We start from the raw sequence: 22,165 nt of genomic DNA, 5'->3' as shown, positions 1-22,165 counted from the left end.
AATGAATGGCTTTCCTTTAGAGACCTGCACATACTCAAGGGTCCCTGCCCATTGCAGAGGGGATTGGAACTAGATGATCCTTGGGGTCTCTTCCAACCCTAACAATTCTATTATTCTATATGCATCCAAAGACCATGGCAGCTTTTAGCAGGCTCTGCAGAATGAAAGCATTGCGGTGGCTTAAAGGAAATTTGAAGAACTCACCTAGGGATTCTAACAATGTGATATAATAAATTCATGTCCATCACCTGTTGATTAGAATGGAAGAATTAGCCAAACACTCCAGAAGCATCTGTGCCATGAGAACTATAGGTTCCTAGGCTGTATGACAAGCCAGAATATTCACCAATGCACCAGGGTTGTTTTTCTTAATGCTACAGTTAACAACAGCACATTAAGAGGACTTGGTAAGATTTGATGGAAGGAAGCCCTCTACCATAAACTGGAAATTCTCAACATATGCAATGATACTGCTAGAGAAGATGAGTTATGCAATGAAAACCAAAACTGGAGACTTGTTATCAAAGGATGGCAAAGTGTGCTAAAATCCAGCTGAGAGGTGTCCCAATCTTGTTATCTTCAGGCTTCTGTGTGAGTTAATCTAACGCAGATGACAGTATCTGACACAGACAATTGTGCCTACAGTCATGTGGAGGATGTTTTATAGAGCCCATATTCCATCAGAAGGTAGGTTTTGTCATAATGCAACTCTGTAAAAAGTCTGATAAATCTGCCCAGAACTGCATTGCATGGGAATGAAACACAATAAAGATTCTGATGGAGCCAGAAGTGCCCATTCTAACCTTACCACTGGGGCCTTCAATTTAAGCACATTGAGACACTTGAATGTGTCCAGAGAAGGGCAATGAGGGTGGTGAGAGGCCTCGAGCACAAGCCCTACGAGGAGAGGCTGAGGGAGCTGGGATTGTTTAGCCTGGAGAAGAGGAGGCTCAGGGCAGACCTTATTGCTGTCTACAACTACCTGAAGGGAAATTGTAGCCAGGAAGGGGTTGGTCTCTTCTCCCAGGCAACCAGCACCAGAACAAGAGGACATAGTCTCAAGCTGCACCAGGGGAAGTTTAGGCTCAAGGTGAGGAGATAGTTCTTCACAGAGAGAGTTGTCAGCCATTGGAATGGGCTGCCCAGGGAGGTGGTGGAGTCGCCATCCCTGGAGGGGTTCAAAAAGGGATTGGATGTGGCACTTGAAGCCATGGTTTAGTAGCCATGAGGTCTTGGGTGACAGGTTGGACTTGATCTTTGAGGTCTTTTCCAACCTTCTTGATTATATGATTCTATGTAAAATTGCAAACAAGCCATATTTAATTTGCTTTTTACTGCATCTAATAACATTTCTAGTGCAATTTATTTCAGAGGTCCAACTCAAAAGAAACATTTGATTTTGACAGGATGAAAAATTTTAATCACCCTGGTTGTGTGGGTTTCCTTTATAAAGATTTTCAAAATTCTCCCTTCTCATCCTCAGGCAGAATGAAGCAAAACTTCAAAATCTGCCTTTTGTTTTGTTTTGTTTTGTTTTGTTTTGTTTTGCTTTGTTTTGTTTTAAGCAAAAGAAACGCCTGTACTCCTACAGCACACTCTGTGCCTCTATGAAGAGGACAAGAAGCTTAATGTGTAGTTTTGGTGAGCCTTAAGGAGATGGTACAAGCATTAGTATTTTCAAATCCAGGCTGATCCAGCTGCTGTTGGAATATAAATCATGGATGCTTTTTGGGTTGCACTAACACCCTTTGCAGTTTAGTAGGGTTCTTAATTAATACAATACTGTATTAGTTCTTCTTACAGTCTTACTATTAACACCCCATGAAATCCCATTAGCTCTGCATATGGTGCCAGACTTGTTCTGAATGTGGGAAAGAAAGAAATTTACAGTGGGATGAATAATAAAGAGAAGCTTTCAAGTGGTTTCCACTGTGAACATTTTGTAAAAAAAATCTCTTCCAGAGTGTAATTTGTGGGGCAAGCTTTTTTCCAAAATTTCAATGGAAACATGCATGTATTTGTCAGTTAAGTTTTTCCCTGGAGTGCAAAAGTCCTTGTGGACCACTATTGTTCTATGGCAGAAACACAGGAAGATAAAGTAGTTCCCAGAAATGCAAGATGGACCAGGTTGTCTTATTGTCCACATGGACAGAAATGAAACAAACAAACCAACCCAAATAAACTGTGTAGCTGATGCCAACAAATGGATAAAACTTCCCTTAACACTTTTGGTTTAACCATTTTAAAGTACAGATAGTGATGACAGTAGAATTTGGGTTAGGTTTTCCAGAAGTTATCTGAATTTCCTGCTTCAGTGATCTGACAGATCCTTCTTAAATTCCAAAGAGGTTAAGTGCCATAGTGAAAACAGGCTTACTTGTTAACATCTCATACAGAACACTCCAAAATGTATTAGCCACTACAGAAACTTCAGAGCTAATTATTTTCTATTATTTGGCTTTTATCCAGTATTGACTCCTTAATGAAAGAGATCTGGCTAGGAGCTGTTAGAAATGCTTTCAAAAATGGAGAGAACAACGAAGCAGGTAGGATGCAGAGAAGACTTTTCCCTGGAGAAGCTGGCTCCATTGTGATTCTCTCCTGATCTTTTAGGATTTGCTGCCCTAGAGCTGTAGTAGTAGTAGCAGTGTGTCGTGGGTTGGAGGACTCTGATAGATGCTCTTCTTGCCATTCCTGCAGTTCATCCACAGTCCAGTCCTTGCAGTCTCACTACACAATCAGGAATGGCCAGGGCCTTTCTGCATGGCCAGCATCCAGACTGGGACACACTGCTCAGGGAATCCTTCCTGCCTCTCTTCTTGTAGGATAGTGAGTCCACTCATTTCAATGAGGCTGTGGAGGATATCCAGGTCTCGGATCACACTGCTATCCAGACAATCCAGGACACAACCCTCCCTGGCTACATTGTCCTTGAGAATGATGACCCCATTATCCTTCAAGCCATTCTGGCATCGGATGAGAAATTCCAGGAGATCTTTATCTGTCAGATATCCTACAAAGATGGAAAATAGATCACTATTAAGCATTCAAACAAACTCCTCCTGCACACAGCAGAATGGTGCCTTGATCCAAGTCTCTATACTCTGTTTATTGCAGGAGAAGACATTTAATTATGAAATCTTGGGTAAATCAACAAGACCAACAGTTGCAAACTCAAATCAGTGTTTAGCATCCATATTAGTAGCAGCAACAGATGTGGACAGAAGTCAATGGGAATAGGGGAGAAAATACTGGGTGCTGAAGGGTTCTTTAATCTGGTGGTTAAAGTCATAATAAGAATCAGTGGTAGGAAGCTGGAGCCAAACAAATTCATATTGGAAATAAGTGACAACTGTTTAACAGTGTAAGCAATTACCCATTGGGAACTACCAGCAGAAGTGCAGTTTACCACCTCCTGAAGTCCTCAAATCAACCATGGTTGAATTTCTCAAGATATATTTTAATTGAACATAAACTACTGCCTCAGAGCAAGGGTAAAGGAATGAATAGAACATCTTGTGATATAGAGTAGGTCAAACCAGATAACCTTAACTCTCCCTTCTGTCTTTCAATGCTACAATCTTTGTAACTTTGTATAACATTATGTACCCATCAAGGAAGTTCTGGACCAAAGACCCAGTGAGGACTGCAGAGGGACCTCGACCAACTGGACAGATGGGCGGAGTCCAACGGGATGGCATTCAACAAGTCCAAGTGCCAGGTGCTGCACTTTGGCCACGGCAACCCCATGCAGAGCTACAGGCTGGGGTCAGAGTGGCTGGAGAGCTCCAAAACAGAGAGAGACCTGGGGGTGCTGATCAACAGCTGCCTAAACATGAGTCAGCAGTGTGCCCAGGTGGCCAAGAAGGCAAATGGTGTCCTGGCCTGGATCAGGAACAGTGTGGCCAGCAGGAGCAGGGAAGTCATTGTGCCCCTGTACTCTGCAGTGGTTAGGCCGCACCTTGAGTCCTGTGTCCAGTTCTGGGCCCCTCAGTTTAAGAAGGACATTGAGACACTTGAACGTGTCCAGAGAAGGGCAACAAGGCTGGGGAGAGGCCTTGAGCACAGCCCTGTGAGGAGAGGCTGAGGGAGCTGGGATTGTTTAGCCTGGAGAAGAGGAGGCTCAGGGGTGACCTGATTGCCCTCTACAACTACCTGAAAGGTGATTGTGGCCAGGAAGGGGTTGGTCTCTTCTCCCAGGCAACCAGCACCAGAACAAGAGGACACAGTGTCAAGCTGTGCCAGGGGAAGTTTAGGCTTGAGGTGAAGAGAAAGTTCTTCACAGAGAGAGTCATTGGTCATTGTGAATGGGCTGCCCAGGGAGGTGGTGGAGTCATCGTCCCTGGAGGTGTTCAAGAGGGGATTGGATGTTGCACTTGGTGCCATGGTCTAGTCATGAGGCCTGTGGTGACAGGTTGGACTCGATGATCCTCGAGGTCTCTTCCAACCTTAGTGATACGGTGATACTGTGATACCTTCCAAAAGGCTAAATAAACTCTTCCTTTTATCCCATACTATTGTGACTTCTGAAAAAAAGAAGTATTTTTTTTCCCAATATGTTATTGAGGTTGTGGGTTTTATCCTTCCCTCTCAATGATCAATGCCTCTGTAATGTTCAGATCAGTAGAAACGAAAACTTCCCTATGTTAAACATCTCAAGTGAATTAGCAAGGACAGGTGGGCAGAAACTGAATGAAGAACTTGGGGAAAAAAAAATTGTTTGTATTTTCTAGTCAAAATATTTAGTTTCCCTGATGGAAGATTTAGACTGTGATTAATGGAAGCTGTCATTTCAAAACCACATTTTGACATAGCATGCCAGGTCTCTTTAACCCCCCCCCACCAAAAAAAAACCACACCCCAACAAACCAACAAAAAGACCCCAACCAAACCAAAAACCAAGAAGAAAGTCCCAAAGCCTACATCTGAATACCTTTCAAGCTGGAGGAAAACGGAAATTTCTATATGAAATGTAAACTTACATTATTATTTTTTCATAAAATAACAGCCTGGGCTTAGAGACTTATGCTTACAAATCAAGATTGCATCAGCAGGATGCATTGGAGCTTTTGAACACTTAATTTGGAAATGAAGGGGCTCTTAACTCTCTAGCTGTGTCCAGTTCTGGGCCCCTCCGTTTAAGAAGGACATCGAAACACTTGAATGTGTCCAGAGAAGGGCAACAAGGTTGGGGAGAGGCCTTGAGCACAAGCCCTATGAGGAGAGGCTGAGGGAGCTGGGATTGTTTAGCCTGGAGAAGAGGAGGCTCAGGGGAGACCTCATTGCCCTCTACAACTACCTGAAAGGTGGTTGTAGCCAGGAAGGGGTTGGTCTCTTCTCCCAGGCAATCAGCACCAGAACAAGGGGACACAGTCTCAAGCTGCGCCAGGGGAGGTTTAGGCTCAAGGTGAGGAGAAAGTTCTTCACCGAGCGAGTTGTTCATCATTGGAATGGGCTGCCCAGGGTGGTGGTGGAGTCACCATCCCTGGAGGTGTTCAAGAGGAGATTGGACATGGCACTTGGTGCCATGGTCTAGTCATGGGGTCTGTGTTGATAGGTTGGACTCGATGATCCTCGACGTCTCTTCCAACTTTGGTTATGCTGTGTGTATGTGATAGCTTTTAGCCCAGTTTCTTAAGAAAATGAGCTCTATCAAGGTGTTGCTCCCTACCAGACAGTCCTGCCCTTTCTCCACCAAAAAGCACTGAGTTTGTTGGCATGTTTCAGCCAAATTCAAGAGAGGGGTAGAATTTCATTCAACGTTTAAGATCACTACATATTTCATAGAAAGGAAGGAGATTCAGATCTGTGTCTGCGCTAAAGAAAAGGCACAGGTTCTCTTTGTGCAGCCAAAGAGCTGATCAGCAAGGCTCCTGAGCAGTCTTAGCTCATTCAGTCTCATGTTGAACTGGATTTGCTCAGAAGATGGTACTGCAGTGAGCAGTAATTCAACAAAAGCAAAAATACAGAAGAAAATCACACTCTTCTGAAGCAATTTGCTGGCACAGCTAGAAAGATGTGTTCTAAGAAGCTTAGTTTCATTACTTTTTTTAAGACTATGTGTAGAGGACAAGTAAATGTTCCTGAATAAAACCATAGCCAGGAGGGGGTTGGTCTCTTCTCCCAGGCAATCAGCACCAGAACAAGAGGACATAGTCTCAAGCTGCACCAGGGGAAGTTTAGGCTGGGGGTGAGGAGAAAGTTCTTCACTGAGAGAGTTGTCAGCCATTGGAATGGTCTGCCCAGGGAGGTGGTGGAGTCACCATCCCTGGAGGTGCTCAAGAGGGGATTGGATGTGGCACTTGGTGCCATGGTTTAGGAGTCACGAGGTCTTGAGTGACAGGTTGGACTTGATGATCTTTGAGGTCTCTTCCAACCTTATTGATTCTATGATTCTATGAATATCTCTGCCTTCATTTCCCATTTACCTCACAAGAAACTCTCCAGGGTTTTGGAGAGAAGTATTTGTTTGGACCTTCTTGTTTGCTTTTGAGTAATAACTTCTACACCATGGACACTTGGATTCAAAGATTAGGAGAAAACCTTATTTTTCTGGCAGTTAGGCACCACAGTATGTTTTCCAGGGGGAAAAAAAATACTCTGTTTTGTTGGGGTTTTTTTTTGTGAAGAACACAGCCCACATTTATCTGACTGACAGTCTGCTGCTCTTAACGCTGCAGGGCATTCACTGGGGAGGCTGCAGAAGCAGCAGTATTTCTTACATGAAGGGGTAGAATAGAATAGAATAGAATAGAATAGAATAGAATAGAATAGAATAGAATAGAATAGAATAGAATAGAATAAACCAGGTTGGAAGAGACCTTCAAGATCATCGCGTCCAACCTATCATCCAACACCACCTAATCAACTAACCCATGCAACCAAGCACCCTGTCAAGTCTCCTCCTGAACACCTCCAGTGATGGCGATTCCACCACCTCCCCAGGCAGCCCATTCCAATGGGCAATCACTCTCTCTGTGTAAAACTTCCTCCTGACCTCCAGCCTGAACCTCCCCTGGCGCAGCCTGAGACTGTGTCCTCTTGTTCTGGTGCAGGCTGCCTGGGAGAAGAGACCAACCTCTGCCTGTCTACAACCCACCTTCAGGTAGTACTGTGGGATGAAACTAAATCAACCAGTTTGATGACCATCAGAGCATGTATAAGACATGATTTGGTTTATAGGTAGTGGTAATTTCGCTATGGCTTCCCCCCGCCCCTCCCCAGTTGTTTCCTGAAACACCCCCAAGTCTGGATAATCATCAGATTCAGAAATCCCTGCTCACAGGTGAGGCCAACCCCTTGTATCTGACCACAGCACTGGCAACTAAGAAGGAGGACTGCTGCTCAAGAAGCCCCATACACAAAGCCTACTTCTGAGCTGTACTTTAGCATGCAGGACACTCTCAAAGAACATGAACCTCCCCCTAGTACATGGCCTGAAAAAAAACAACTTGATTTGTACCCACTGTGGATGTGGCTTGGGAGAAATCCCAGAAGCCTCTTGTGACATTTTAGAAAGCAGTCCCAAAGAGCTGAGAATCTTCTTTTACAGCTGTGTCATTCTTTTAACATAAATTTTAGCACAAGCTGTATAATTCTCTGAGATGTTCAGAGGGATGAATCATGCTGAACTAACCTGAAACCCACTGAATCCAGATGACATCGTATCTTTGTGGGGCTGGAGTGAATTCCTGGAGGCTTTTACAATAATACATCTCTACTCTGTCCTCCTTGCCCTGCAGGTAGTTTGGGACCTCAGCCAGGAAATTCTCCATCATATCCACCAGTTCCACGCTCTTGAAAACTGGTAACAGGACATGCTTGCTGATACGACCTATCCCAGAGCCGCAGTCCAGGGCACGGCTGGTGCCAGCTTTCCCCACTCCCTGTGGGACACAAGAAAATCATTTGAAAGCTGAACAATACCACCTGAGAGATCATAGCAACTGTCTTACCTCTATGGCCTTTAGTCCATCAAGCCTAGTGTCTTGTCTCCTTATTTGTGCACGGCAGGTGATTCTGCCAATTTACTCTGCTCTGGTGAGACCTCAGCTGGAGTACTCTGCCCAGCTCTGAAGCCCTCATTACAGGAAGGACATAGACCTGATGGAGCAGGTCCAGGGGAAGGCCATGAAAATGATCAGGATCACCTCTGCTACAAAGACAGACTGAGGGATCTGGGGTTGTTCAGCCTAGAGAGAAGACTCTGGGGAGGCCTAATAGCAGCTTTCCAGTACCTGAAGGGGGCCTACAAGAAGGATGGAGAGAGACTGTTTACAAAGGCCTGCAGTGATAGTACAAGGGGCAATGGCTTCAAACTAGAGAAGAGTAGATTTAGATTGGATGTCAGGAACAAGTTCTTTACTGTGAGAGTAGTGGAACAATGGGACACTGAAACAGGTTGCCCAGGGAGATGGTCGAGGCCCCATCCCTGGACATATTCAAAGTGAAGCTTGACAGGGCTTTGGGCAACCTGATCTAGTTCAGGATGCCCCTGCTGACTGCAGAGGGGGTTGGACTGGGTGACCTTTGGAGGACCCTTCCAACCCAGACTATTCTATGACTCTATGAACTGTTACGAACCTGGGACAGTATCAGTATAGCTTTGGGTACTTCTGTGTGAGCTGAGCTCTCTGTTCCTAGGCTGTTGGTGATGGGACTTCCTCATTGCAGACCTGCATTTATTGTTGTACAATATGTTTTTTTCTTGGTATAAAAAGGGACAATCCTTCATAAGATCCTAGCTTTCTCAGAAGATCCACTGGTCTTTGTGAAGCCCTTGCAACTTCATCTGTCGAATACTCATGTCTCACAGCCAACTATGTTGCTAGATAAGCCTCATTCTGAGCTTTGTAAAACAGGCATATAACAAATACCACATGCCAGAAGCAAATTCTGCAGCACAGAACTCCCAAGGTGTGCACAGACATCTCTGCAGATACACAATATCCATATTTGAAGGCAGATCTTGCAGTTGTAGGTAACTTATGACAACTGCAAAAGTTTGGGCTTAAGCATATACAGAATTTTGGGTTTAGGCATAGAGACAGGAAAGATGGTTAAGTAGATTCTGCTTAACTTCCCTTTTTTCTTCATAAATTTCATCTCTGGACAGAGATCAGACATGAACAAATGTGGTACAAAGGCTATGTCTATGAGAAAGTAATGAGTCACTGAAAAGGGAGCTTTATAATGAAAGCTTTTTTTTCACCCCTGAAGCTTCCATTCTAGCTATAAAAAGGTTCTTAAGGCTGATGCTGTTCTGCAAACCAGAAATTTTAAGTCTGTACATGCACTAACTGTGGGATTGGAGTTCCTGTGGCCAAAGGTATTTATTAAAGAACTATATTAAAAGCAAATGGAAACACCTTTTCCCTGTCCCCTGGAAGTGAGTAGTGAAGTGGATGCTATGGGCCAAAGTTGCTGATGCAGCTCTTAAAAGAAATAAAACCAGGAAGAGCAAGGCTCTTCCTGCATATTGGGAGACTCCCTCTGTCATGGCCAAATATAAATCACGTAACTCATCACTTTTTTGGCCTTGCTTCAGTGAGTAATTCAGTAGATTATTAAGGTCAAAGGACAGCACCGTCAATGACACGACTATGAATAGCCCGGCGGAGCATCTGGTTACACGGAGTAACTATAGAAAGAGCACAAGGACCTCAAAGGCTCTCACCAGTCTCCAGGGCTGCTGGTCCCAATTTGTATACCTAGGAAGATTAATTTCCCAACGTGTGCAAGAGTCCACAAGCCTCCAACCCTATGGGACTCTGGAGACTACCTGCTTGTAGTTAGCCAGAAAATGTGAGCCATTCTTCATTCACGGGCTGCACTTAGGAGCATGTGGCTTTTACTGAGGACCAGACTAAGGCATAACAAGGAGTTTGAGAAAGCAGAAGGAACTGTGTCTTGGATCTTTACAAGGTGGATTTCCATACTGTTTGCTGGCAGATAGATAGAGGTCTACACTGATGGGATTAAAAATATTTGAGGGAGCTAGTGAGCAAACCCAGGATGATTTACTGAAACAACTAACAGAATTCAACAAAAAGTCATGCAGCTTCTTTGACAGTTGTGTTGCAGAGAACCTGTAGTCACAGTACCTCACTCCAAATAAGGAATTCATCTCCCATGATGTGTCATGGTAAGAACCTCTGATGACACATCTCCATTTGCCATCAAGAAGAAGGAAAGGAAACAATCATGGGAGAGGAAGCTTGATCCTACACTTCACTGAACAGGAGCAAGAGCACCAGAGCACCAGGCAGTCAGTTGAGAAGCCCTGTGAAGCACCACGGCTCCATTTGTAACGAAAATGTTGACATAATTCCATGTTCAGCTAATATATTTTCAGTTTGGAAGTGCTCTGAGCTTTGACAGAGTATTAACATTTTCTTTGGAAGGCAATCATTTTCCCAAAAGCCTAACTGAGTTGAAAATCAGGCTCCTTATTTAAAAAAAATAGTATAAGTGAAATTTTAAGCCAGAACAGGCTTTGAAATTTAAGATTGACTGCTCCTCTGACTAGTTGCTTCCCATTTCTCAGAATCACTCTCTTTCAGGACAGATACACACCCAAAAATTCCTTAAAGCTAAAGAGGGCACTAACAAATTTCCTCAGGGATAAAAGAGCTGTGGAATATGTTCCTGATACTACTTCAGGTCTTGGAAGGGCAGGAAGGCAGTGTTGATATGTAGGATAAAAAAGACATCAGAGTTCAAGAAATAGATTAAAAACACAGTGATTTTCTTTCTAAATTTAAAAATAAAATAATCAAGTTTTCAACAATATCTCCTCCACCCCTCTGATCAAGCAGGAGAAAAATCCCTTTTGAAAAGGTTTTCATTCAGCAAGTAACCCATCAGGCAGGTGAGGTGAAGGCGAGAAAGGGAGAAAGCATTTAGGGCAAAAATGGAACTATAAACTTACTATAATCTCTGTCTGTATTATTTCATACACCTACAGCTCACAACTGCTCCTGAATTAATGGTTTATTTGTTTCCTTTCTTTTCTTTTTCACATCTTACCTCTGGATTAGGCACTTGAAAAAATGTCTGTGGACATAAAGTCTTTAACTGGCATTAACACATTGCCATAAATATGCAGTGCTATAGCTCTGCTGATAACCCTTCAAATATGACTGTACCTAAGACAGCCTCTAGCTTGTCTGTACAGCTCTGTTGGCTCAGGTAATGTTGCTCTTGGTTTGAGTTCTGCCCACACACACATAAAACCTCTTAACTTGAGCACAGTGGCACTTTTAACTCAGTTTGACTCGCCTGGGAAGGAGACAGGCTAAAATATAAGTGAAGTCCTTAGTCCTTTCTCTAATTCCTTCCATGTGCCCAGGCAAGATAAATTCTCTAATGGTAAAGAAATCTGTAGCTCAGTTTACAGTGGTGCTAAGAATCATGCTAAGAAATGCCATACATGAAGGTATGCAACATCAGTCATGTAAGGGAAATGTCACTGTGTGGCATTTCCACACCAGCCAAAGTAACTCCAGAGGGGTAACTTGAGTGAAACTGGGCAACTGTTTGTTAAGGAGCTTTAGTTTTGCCAGAAAATAAAGTTTTGGAAGCATAAAACTCTCTACAAAATTGATATTTAAAATCTAGAAAGCAGTTATACCCAAAAAACATGGGAAAGGATGTTGAAAATGCCAAGATACTCCTTTTCCACAGCTTTCAAGGTGGGGGGGGGGGGTGGGGGGTGGAGCTTGTCAACTTTTCATTTCTAAACAGCATCTTTCATTTTGGATTTGATTTGAACCCTTGAAAATAAAGGGAGAAATTTTGAAGAGGGTAAAACAATTTTCAAACATTAAGTTTCAGCTGATCTGAAACTAAATTTCCCACTTTCAGATTTTGCTAAGCTTCTCTTTAAAGAGAAAGCTTAGTTTCTATTAGGGTGAAATAATTTGCCTTCTTTTATCTTGATCATCCTATTGGACAGGAAATTACTTGTAGAGCCATAAATGGGGGAAGACATAACTCAGATTAGCTGCACAAGAAAATCACTACTATAAGAAAGCCAGTAAATATCTGTATCTGGTTGAGTAGGATTCAAATTGCAGTAGTAAGAAAGAAAAATAAACCAGAAGTACTATAACCAATTGACTGCATCTCAAGAGAGGACAGGCCATAGCAAACTCAGAATTAGCAAACATGCAGATTCCTTTCTGTGCCTTTTTTCTCTCATTTGATCTTGGCCATTCAGAGTATCTTTTCTATCCCCAGCTATTAATAGGTGCAGGAACTCTGCTCTGGAGTATTTTGTATCTGTCATCACACCTGATGCATTGGGTATGATTTCTCTTTGGCATGTGAAATCCTGCCACTGACTGTACTTTCCTCCTGGAGTCTTGGAGATGAGAAAATGTAACTGTGTGATATAAATCTGCTGTTCAGGAAACTGAATCTATATGATGTCTAGGAAGTGTAAAATCTTTCCCTGAGTACACCCTTGTGTACCACTTGCATTCCACAAATGTCCTTTAAACAAGACTCAGGTCACACTTGAGCTTGTCAGGACTTTTTTACTGAAAATGTCACTGTACCACTGGGTTCAGCTGCTGCTTAACTTCCTCTGCATCTTGGTATTTTGTGTTTGTAGGAAGCCAAATACAGCAAGGTTTTGAAATGCTGTGAAGCCTTTTTGCATTAACCCAAATGACTGCTCATAACAAACCCGTATCTGTTCACTTGTGTTTTACTGCCCCAAAATCTTCCCTCTATCAAGTACAGCAAACTTTGCCATCAGTTGCCCTTTACTGCTGTACAGGATTTGTATCTGTTGTTGAGCCATGCTCATTTCCCCTTCCAATCCATTTAAACTGTGCCCTTTTCTGTACACAACATCTAATTAGCATATTGAGCTTTTCTTTCCTCCCCACAGTAGATCATTAAGACTGAAAAAAAAGGTCATATAGCTATCCCAAATGCTTACAAACGAGTAGAAAATAACAGATCTATGGTAACATTATATAGAACTAGTCATTATGGGAATGAAGAAATAGATTTTCTGGTAGCTTTGTGGATTCTTTATCATCTAAGACTGTTGTTGAGCTAATTTAGTGGGCTTTTTCCCCTGGGAGGAGGGGAAGGGCAGACAGAAAACTATCAGGCCACACTTTGGAATATCTGCAGATTCCCAAACACACATTTAGGCATCAACATGATTTCAGAAAACTAAGTGCCAAAGTAATGTTGCTATTCTAGGCGCTTTCAGAATCCCACTTGGCATCTCTCTGCATCTCAGGTCAAAGCAGAGCTTTGAAGATGTTTACAGACCTTTACAAATCTGCATGCAAAGGGCCCCAGTGACACTGGAATGTTACAGAAAAAAGTATTTTTCCTAAACAGAAACTCAGCTTTCAGTCCCCCTACTTTCCCAAATGGCCTGCAGGAATTCACACGTGTAGACAAATCTCCCACTGAAGCCAGCAAGAACTTTATCATTAAAAGTCCCAGTCCTACACAGAGAATTAATCTCGCACCCAAACACAGCTGTAAGAACTCCTTGCACAATACTTTTTGCAGCTTTGGAGTGCAAGAAAAGGAGGTAAACCAGATAAATAATGCGAGGCGGCCAGGCAAAATGTGTGCTCATGATGATACATGACCTGGCAGAGTATGTTACTAGACCCAGTGACAGTCAGACCTGTGACTTCATGTCAAATATGACATCTGGTGCCATTCAAAATGTGTGTGACTGGGCACAGTGCATGTCATTTATGACACACCACCACTGTTTCTTGCAGAAGATGGGATTAAATGACTCACCCCAACAAACTTCCTGAGAAACTCCCGGGAGGATTCAATGTCTGTATTGGAGAGGTCAATGTAGTCTCCCATCATGCCCTCTTCTGTGGCTGGCACCCCCTGGTAGAAGTGTTTGGCCCTGGCGTAGAACTGCATCTCCCCATTGATAACTTGACTTGTCAATGCGTAAAGTTTCACTGCAAGCAGACAAATCACTATTTTATTGTTAATGACAGATATTTCTGGTTTAGTTTATCGCTCTGGAGGCACAATGCTGGAGATGTATAAACTTGAGCTGAGCCTTCAAATCACCAAACTTCTGTTTGTAAAGCAAAGATGGAAGGAAAAGTGTTGGATTAAATCCTGCAAGACTTTGAAGGGATACAGCCCACCTTGGGTAAATTCAGTGCCTTGCAGGCTCAGACATTGTTTTTGTCATCATACTACGTTTTCACATCAAAGAAAAATCTTTTCAAGTTTGAAGTGAACATGCAATGCCAACTAGAGTGAGGGCTTTGATGTGCTCTCAGAAAAGCTGTGGGTGGCATTTAGTGCTATGCAGGGTCATCACTTCCACTATCACAAACCTAACTGCTCTGAAGATTTCCATCTATGCTTTCTAGCCATTGGCAGCTGCACTGTACAGAATGTGCACCAAGAAGGAAGTGGATGAATTAGGACCTTGCTCTGGTTTAGTGATACTGTACAGTCTATGGCACAGCAAGTAAGATGAACCAAAGAGCAGATGGTAGTCTAGGCCTAAATGAGTATGCATAGGGGGAGACAATATAGATGAGACAGTCCTAAATTTTCATCTGTCACAGATGAAGAAGTGATATAATCAGTGGGTGATACACTGGAAAGTTCCTGTGTGCCAGAGGCTTGGACGTTTAATTCCATTGCTTGGTTATTTTGCCGGTAGTTCTAAGCCTGAAGTTGTTTTATTAAAGCTTGTGAGCTTTGCTGGGTAAAGGACTATTTCCCCTTATTCTTAAAACAACTGATGTCTGTTCTCTGCATCCTGGGTTTTGCTTACTCAGTGTGGATTGGGCTATCAAAAGCAGCAATGTTTTGCAGTTCCAAATTTGGGCTAAGGCAGGCTGCAATCAGTTTGTTTGGAAACCAGCACCTCTCATTGTCTCATAAGCACATTGAAGCGTCCCGACATTTCCCTGTGTGTACGACAGGCATTCTAACACAAACACAGCTACCAGACTGCCTGTGAGAGCTAAGCAATAAAGAGGGAGGGAATTACATTGGGAATATGCCTTCCTTGTGAGCATCACCTGAGAGCAGTCTGAGAGCAGTTCTGTTGCAGATTTCCAGCATGCTCAAGTAAACGGAAACGATCCAGCAGCAAACATCTTTCGGGTGACAGAGAGCTCCCTGCCAGCTGCACACAGAGAAGGACCAGGCAGCAGCAGTGCTTTGTCACCGCATCTTTAAACTGGCACTAGAGTTGCTGCTGGGAAGGGTCTGAACAGGCCATGCCTGGCTTACACCAGCTGCAGAACAGGAATTATGCCCTCCACGCAGAGGATGAGAGCTAGGCCAGAGGCCCTGAATATAAGCCTGGAATGTATTTATTGAGGGCAAGCAAGCTCAGCGGGGAATGATAAGTGTGTGCCTGCCCATCCTCAGCAGGAGAACGACATTTTGGAGGCAAATTAGGGGGGGATAAAGGAAGTAGGATGGGGAATAATTACCACCAAGGACCACTCAAAACAGAATAGTACTATTGGGTTACACATAAGCAGCATGCCCAGCATATCCTTCATCCAACAAAAGCAGCATTACCAGCCCCTCTTGTCATCACCTGCTTAAGTCAACTGCCGAACGGATACTATTAAAGCTTTAATCCATTACACATTTATGTTATGCCTGAGAAATTTATACCACAAGAAGCACTGAGCCCAGCAAGGGTCAAACCTGGGAGTTTTACACACTCCACAGATTATATTCACATACTCAGAAGAAACCATTTAGCTGAAGAAATTAACACGAAGGGAGCAGCAGCCAATCCCCAGCACATGTTGGTCAGGGTGTTTCACAGGGCCTGGGAAGAGCGCTCTATCAGTGGCTGGGATTCCTCCAGTAAATGATCTCCATCTTCCCCCAGGAGTGGCACCATCTTGTTTTCTCTCTGTCTCTTCTTTCCTCCATTTCAAGATGCCAGCCTGCCTGGTGAACAGAAATGAATCCCTGCATGCTGGCTTTGCAAGATCTTCCATGTAAGAGTCCAGTGATGATTTCTAGGGCTTGTTTAATGGACATATCAAAGGGCAGTGAACTATCCCATTCTGATAGATTGAAGGGAAAGGCATTTGCAGGCTGTCAGCACACTAGGAGAGGATGTTGCAAGCAGCTGGCAGCATAAACAGCAAATATTCAGAGTCCTTCTACTCAAAATATGAGCCTGACCTGAGGCAACACATGGGGATGATATGCCGTTCAGGATATCATATCTGTAGTGTGTGCTCTCAGATTTCTCACTCAGAACCAGTATCAGCCTTGCAGAATGCCTGCTGGGACTTGCATGCATACACCAGCTGACTGTGGCTCCTCCCAGACCAGCTGTGGCCCCAGAGTGCTGCCTTATGTGCTGGCATCCCAAAACAGCTCTGGGCTTAGCATCCGAACGGTCTTCTCTATGCATCAAACTTTGCAAAGACATTTTTAAGCAAGTCTTCTACTGAAGGACATGCAAAGGCACAGGCTAAAGGGTGTCACTTGTACCCCAAGTCTTCTCCTGCGAACCCATAGTGTCACTCATGCAGTGTGTGATCTACAGAGATATTTCCACCTCTTGCTCCCTCAGCCTTACTTCTCCCTCTCATGAATTTGCAACACTGCCAACTCTCCCAATGCACAACCCAATTTTCCAGACGCAGCCAATCATCCTCACCTCTGATCTGCCTCACAGCTGTGCCTGGCATGCAGGCTCCAGCAGCACGACCAGAGGGAGAAGGAGGTTTGCTAGCTTGCAAGAATCTATCCCAGTAGGGAAGTGCAAGGAGGCACGCATGTCCTTGGTGGCAGTGGGTGTTGCAGCCCTGCTCCCCGGTGCCTCCCCCTCACCACAGGACATGCCTAGCCAGAGGCATCTCCTTTCTATGACCCATGTGGGACCATCTTGTGCATCAGGAAATGAAATGCTTGTGAGGTCAGTTACAGATGCACGGCCTGATTTCAATGAACTTTGTAAAGTAGGGCATAGGCAGGATAGGATGATGGAGGCTGCAACTCTCTCAGACACTGGGCAGGGGGGCAGCTGTCTTTCATAGAGAAGGTTTTCAGTGTTAGGGTAGGTAACTTCTAAGGTTTAAGGTTAGAAATGTGTTTCTAGTAGTATAACAAGAAATTTTTTTTCATGGCATTCTGGGTGTCTCAACAGAACCTGCTGGCAAGTCCCCTAAGTGGAGAAGGTTAAAACAAATGTCCTGCAAAAGCAGGCTGAGAACAGGAACTGGCTCCCTGAAGGTCACTCCCCAGTCATGAGACCTCAGTAATTTTCAGTCACTGAAAACACAGTCTGGATGCAGAGTGGTGTTCTGCAGCTGAATGCCAACCCCTAGACTAGACAGAAAGTATCTACCTAAATTGCTTTTGCCCTGCAAAGTTCAAAACTTTATCTCTAATATTTTCTTACAGATCAGTTCAAAATTTTGTTTCCCAGTGAATCTCTAGAGAAATTGACCCCTTAATACGTGAGCCAGGGTGCAATCCCAGCCTGCAGCACACTGCCCTGTAGTTCCTGGTTGAAGGGCTTACTCAGCTAAATTTCCCTGGCAGAGGCAAATGTTGCAAGTAATTTTTTTGAAGTTTTTATTTGTGAACATTATTTTGTGGCTCCAACTGCTCTCTGCAAGATATTGAACTAATTTCAGTTTGGCTGAGTATTCCCTTTTAAATGCAACATCTGCTTTGTGCATCCGTTGAAGAAGACTTATCTGGGTGCAGGGTAGAATTCACCTCTGCACTGCAGTCCGAGAACCATTTATATTCTGTTTTATAGAGGATTAACATCAGCCCACCACCAAACAAGATTTTACTTACAGACACATGCCTCACACAAGGGGATATTTGTCTCTGTGGACCAATCATCTAAGTTCTCACCCCACTGGGACTCAGTCCCACAGCCTGCGTAAACACATGCATAATTTCCAGCATCTGAGTAGCTCCATTAAAGTCCACTGGGCTTAAGGGCATTCACACACATCTAAGTACATTGCTGGATCAGGGCCTAAAATTACTCATGTCTTTTATTTATAAATGCTACCCTGGTCTGTAAAAGTGACATGCTTCTCTTAACAGGCTGTGATACCAGATATGCCCAGCTCCTAAGTGAACATGCCTGAAAGTGCTCTACTACTGAACCTAGCAATGGAGTGGGGAGAGTGTGGAGTTAGCAGAGCTTGAAGCAAGTTTTCTACCTTGCTGACCCCAGGCAGTACTGCACATTTCAATGTGAGGCTTGATTTTGGTGTTATTATTCATGTTTAGGGTTAAGCTCAAACTGACTACCCTGCTAGGTCACTCTCTTAGTGTTGCTTTAGTTGTTCAATGCTGTTTACACAGAGATATCTGCATCTAGTCTTGAAGTTTGAGAAGTTTGGTTAATTTCTGCTCAATTCTGCTCAAAACTGATCTGGAAAATGTCATTCTGCAGAGTAGTTTAGATCCACATTTTGCCCTCTCTATCCCAGAGAGCCCTGGATCACAGGATAATCCATGTTGGAAGGGTCCTAGTCCAAACTTGTTCAAAAGAGGGACAAATATGAGGTCAGATGAGGTTCATAAGGACTTTCTTCAGCTAAGCTTTGAAAGCTTCCAGTGACAGAGAATTATATGACCTCTCTGGTCAACCTGTTCCAATGCCTGACTGCCCTCACGGGGCAAGAGTTTTTCCTTATACCCAGTCTGAACTTCCTTTGTCTCCATTTATGGCCACTTCCTCTTGTCTTCCTGCCTCACATCACTGTGCAGAGCTCAGCTCCATCTTTTTAATCATCTTCTTGTAGGTACTGGCAGGCTGATATTTGGTCTCTCTGAAGCTGTCTCTTTTGGCTGAATTCCCTTAGACTCTCTTTACAGGGCATGTGCTACTGTCCCCTCAAGGACCCTGGAGGTCTTCCAACTCACTTTATGTAATTTCCTGCACTGGAGATTCAAGACTTCATGCAGATGGTGTAATGACTGTTGTACAAAAGGGGATAATCACTTCCCTCCATCAGCTAGCTATGCTTTTATTAATACAGCCACCTTTGCTGCCACGACACACTGCTGGTTGATAATTCAGTTGCTGTCTACCAAAACTATCAGCAGGGCTGATCCCCAGTCAGCATGGTTTAGCTGATGTCATGGTGTTAGGTCATAGGCTAGATTTGATGATCTCAGAGGTCTTTTCCAGCCTCAATAATTCTGTGATTTTATTAGTACTTACATTAACAGTAACACTGTAGGAAATCCTGTTCAGTTTCTAATGTGCTGTGTTTATTTTCAAAACAAATGAAAGAATAACATTTTCATAGACTTCTTGAGATTCCATCGACCTATAACTGACTTTCCTTCCTTTCCATCTTTCCTTCCTTTCCATCGTTCACAGCTACCTACCACTAGGGAGAGAAGTATTTATCTTCCATGTTTCATCTTAAATAACTGCAGGTTTTGCTGCATTTGAAAAGCTGGGTCAAAATACTAAGATAACACAGAAAAGCTTTTTCTCTTTATAGGAGTCATGAATTCTACCATCTAAGCAGAGTTCTTACTGGGGTCTGTAAAGTTCCACACAATCAGGTACAAGAATCCACTCGCTTCTATGGATCATTCAGTTAGGAAGGAGCCCTCAAGAATTCCTTATGAAGACTAGTTGAATAGGCTGCACAGACAAATCTTTTCCACCTTGAATTCCTGCAGTTCTGACACTGAGTGGAAGCTGAATAATTCTGCTCACAAAGTGACATGATAACGTAATGCAGACTCATGACAAATCTATGATTTAGCTGCATTGTCCTGGGGGAATTTTATTTCTTACTCAGGGTCAAATTTTCATAAAAACTGAATATTACTTTTCTGCAAAGAGAAGAGAAGAGAGGAGAAGAGAGGAGAAGAGAGGAGAAGAGAGGGGAAGAGAGGAGAAGAGAGGAGAAGAGAGGAGAAGAGAGGAGAAGAGAGGAGAAGAGAGGAGAAGAGAGGAGGAGAGAAGAGAAGAGAAGAGAAGAGAAGAGAAGAGAAGAGAAGAGAAGAGAAGAGAAGAGAAGAGAAGAGAAGAGAAGAGAAGAGAAGAGAAGAGAAGAGAAGAGAAGAGAAGAGAAGAGAGGAGAAAAGAGGAGAGGAGAAAAGAGAAGAGGAGAAAAGAAAAGAAAAGAGAAGAGGAGAAAAGAAAAGAAAAGAGAAGAGGAGAAAAGAAAAGAAAAGAGAAGAGGAGAAAAGAAAAGAAAAGAAAAGAAAAGAAAAGAAAAGAAAAGAAAAGAAAAGAAAAGAAAAGAAAAGAAAAGAAAAGAAAAGAAAAGAAAAGAAAAGAAAAGAAAAGAAAAGAAAAGAAAAGAAAAGAAAAGAAAAGAAAGAAAAGCAAAGAAAAGAAAAGCGGAGAAAAGAAAAGAAAAGGAAAGAAAAGAAAAGAAAAGAAAAGAAAAGAAAAGAAAAGAAAAGAAAAGAAAAGAAAAGAAAAGAAAAGAAAAGAAAAGAAAAGAAAAGAAAAGAAAAGAAAAGAAAAGAAAAGAGAAACGAAAAGAAAAGAAAAGAAAAGAAAAGAAAAGAAAAGAAAAGAAAAGAAAAGAAAAGAAAAGAAAAGAAAAGAAAAGAAAAGAAAAGGAAAGGAAAAGAAAAGAAAAGAAAAGAAAAGAAAAGAAAAGAAAAGAAAAGAAAAGAAAAGAAAAGAAAAGAAAAGAAAAGAAAAGAAAAGAAAAGAAAAGAAAAGAAAAGAAAAGAAAAAAGAAAAGAAAAGAAAAGAAAAGAAAAGAAAAGAAAAGAAAAGAAAAGAAAAGAAAAGAAAAGAGAGAAAAGAAAGATGTTTTGGTATCCTGCACCAGAGACTTTCACTGAAATATGGTTATAAACATTTTGAAAGCATTTTCCTCCCAGATAGCTAACAGTAGGTTAGACACCCTGCTGCACAGATGAGGATTACAAGGACCCTTGAAAAAATGTTTTTAAATCATTACCTTTTTAGCACTTGTCCAAAACTATACAAATGACAAGGCTAAGGACACACTGAATGACAACACCACAGGTATCCGGCAATAGGAAGTGCGGCCTGGCAGCTCTGCTAGTCCTGCATTTGTCCTTCCAAGTCCCAAACAGGTCAATGCAAGTTTTACTTAAATGGTGACAAAAAAAGAACTATCATCCAGAAAACAAAATTCCTTTCACTCTTGTGCTCTTTCCCTTGTTTCCCTCTAACCATCTGTGGGGTATTTAGGTAAAACAACATGATACTGAATTAGGAGCTGAGAGAGGGAAAGTACTGAACAGTTCAGCTAGCACTGAGGTCTCTCTAGCAGGGCTCTCAAAACTACGACTTACTGTCATTAATGCATCTGCATTCTACTATCTAACACGATTTATCTTTCTGGAGCATGGTCACACACGCACACAGATGCTCCTGCCCACCAGCTACTCACCCAGGGGAAGCTTTTCCAGCAGATAAAGGTAACTCTGGAAGAAGTCATTTCGGATGGCCGTATGCAAGATGAAGGACATACTGTGCCGACAGAGTTCTTCATCTGTCTTGTGCCAGCGTGACTTAAAGGCCAAATGTGCTGCTTTATACGCCATGATGAAGATGTTTTTTGCAGGGGTGGACAGTTGCTGTGGCTGTTGCTGCCTGGAGGACCCTGTCCTGCCGAAGAGCTGGAGACAGTGTCATTTAAATTGTGGCAATGTGCTGTCATTCTATATTGGGGTGTGTGTCTGGAGCAGCACAGGGTGGAGGCGGGCGAGAGTGGAGTAAGAAATGCTGGCTGTTGGCACTGGCTCAGAGTAATCTCTGGAGTGTCGCCCTCCAAAATGAGCAGGTGCTGGAAAGTGATAAAAAACTCAACCAGGAAATTGCTTAGCCATGGTAAAAGTATATCTACTCAAAAAAAATGAGTGGTTCTAATTCAATTACACTTTTTCTAATCTATTCTGCTTTCACTTCAAAGGAGCTCAGATATTATCCAGGGTCTTCCACCTCCCTCTTTTATATCTCACAGGGTGATTTTGTTTCTCTGTTTCTCCTTTACTATTTGTATTTCAGTCTGGAGCACCCAAGAGGAAGGCAAGAAGACAGAACATGGACATGCCTCTACACAAACTGGATGTCCTAACAAACTCTAGTTATAGCAAGCAACAGATTTAAATTCATGCTTTCCTACTGTGTACAGCCGGGCAAGCTGCTCTCTGTGCACAAAATCAGCTG

At 42.9% G+C, this 22,165-nt stretch overlaps 1 protein-coding gene across 3 annotated transcripts in view; it reads right to left on the bottom strand.

Annotated features, from left to right (window-relative positions):
- The window catches only part of NTMT2 (N-terminal Xaa-Pro-Lys N-methyltransferase 2), a 25,356-nt gene extending 3,739 nt beyond the window's left edge, over positions 1–21,617 (bottom strand). For 2 of the 3 annotated variants that reach the window (XR_010987708.1, XM_068141520.1), the window contains exons 1-4: positions 21,387–21,617; positions 13,786–13,961; positions 7,637–7,886; positions 1–3,013 (exon numbers count right to left, since the gene is read on the bottom strand). The exon at positions 1–3,013 is cut by the window's left edge. Coding sequence is in view for 2 of the 3 variants with exons in the window: in XM_068141520.1 (XP_067997621.1) it covers positions 2,739–3,013; positions 7,637–7,886; positions 13,786–13,961; positions 21,387–21,540 (855 nt within the window). In the remaining variant the exon portion in view is untranslated. The remainder of the gene's footprint in view (positions 3,014–7,636; positions 7,887–13,785; positions 13,962–21,386) is intronic. The other variant, XM_068141522.1, reaches the window with a different exon arrangement.
- Between the last annotated feature and the right edge of the window lie 548 nt (positions 21,618–22,165).

This window comes from Melanerpes formicivorus, unplaced genomic scaffold (assembly GCF_026170545.1).
Source record: "Melanerpes formicivorus ecotype bairdi unplaced genomic scaffold, bMelFor1.0.p_v2 SCAF_7, whole genome shotgun sequence".
In the NCBI taxonomy this organism is placed as follows: domain Eukaryota; kingdom Metazoa; phylum Chordata; class Aves; order Piciformes; family Picidae; genus Melanerpes; species Melanerpes formicivorus.
This window is presented reverse-complemented; position numbering and strand designations above follow the sequence as displayed.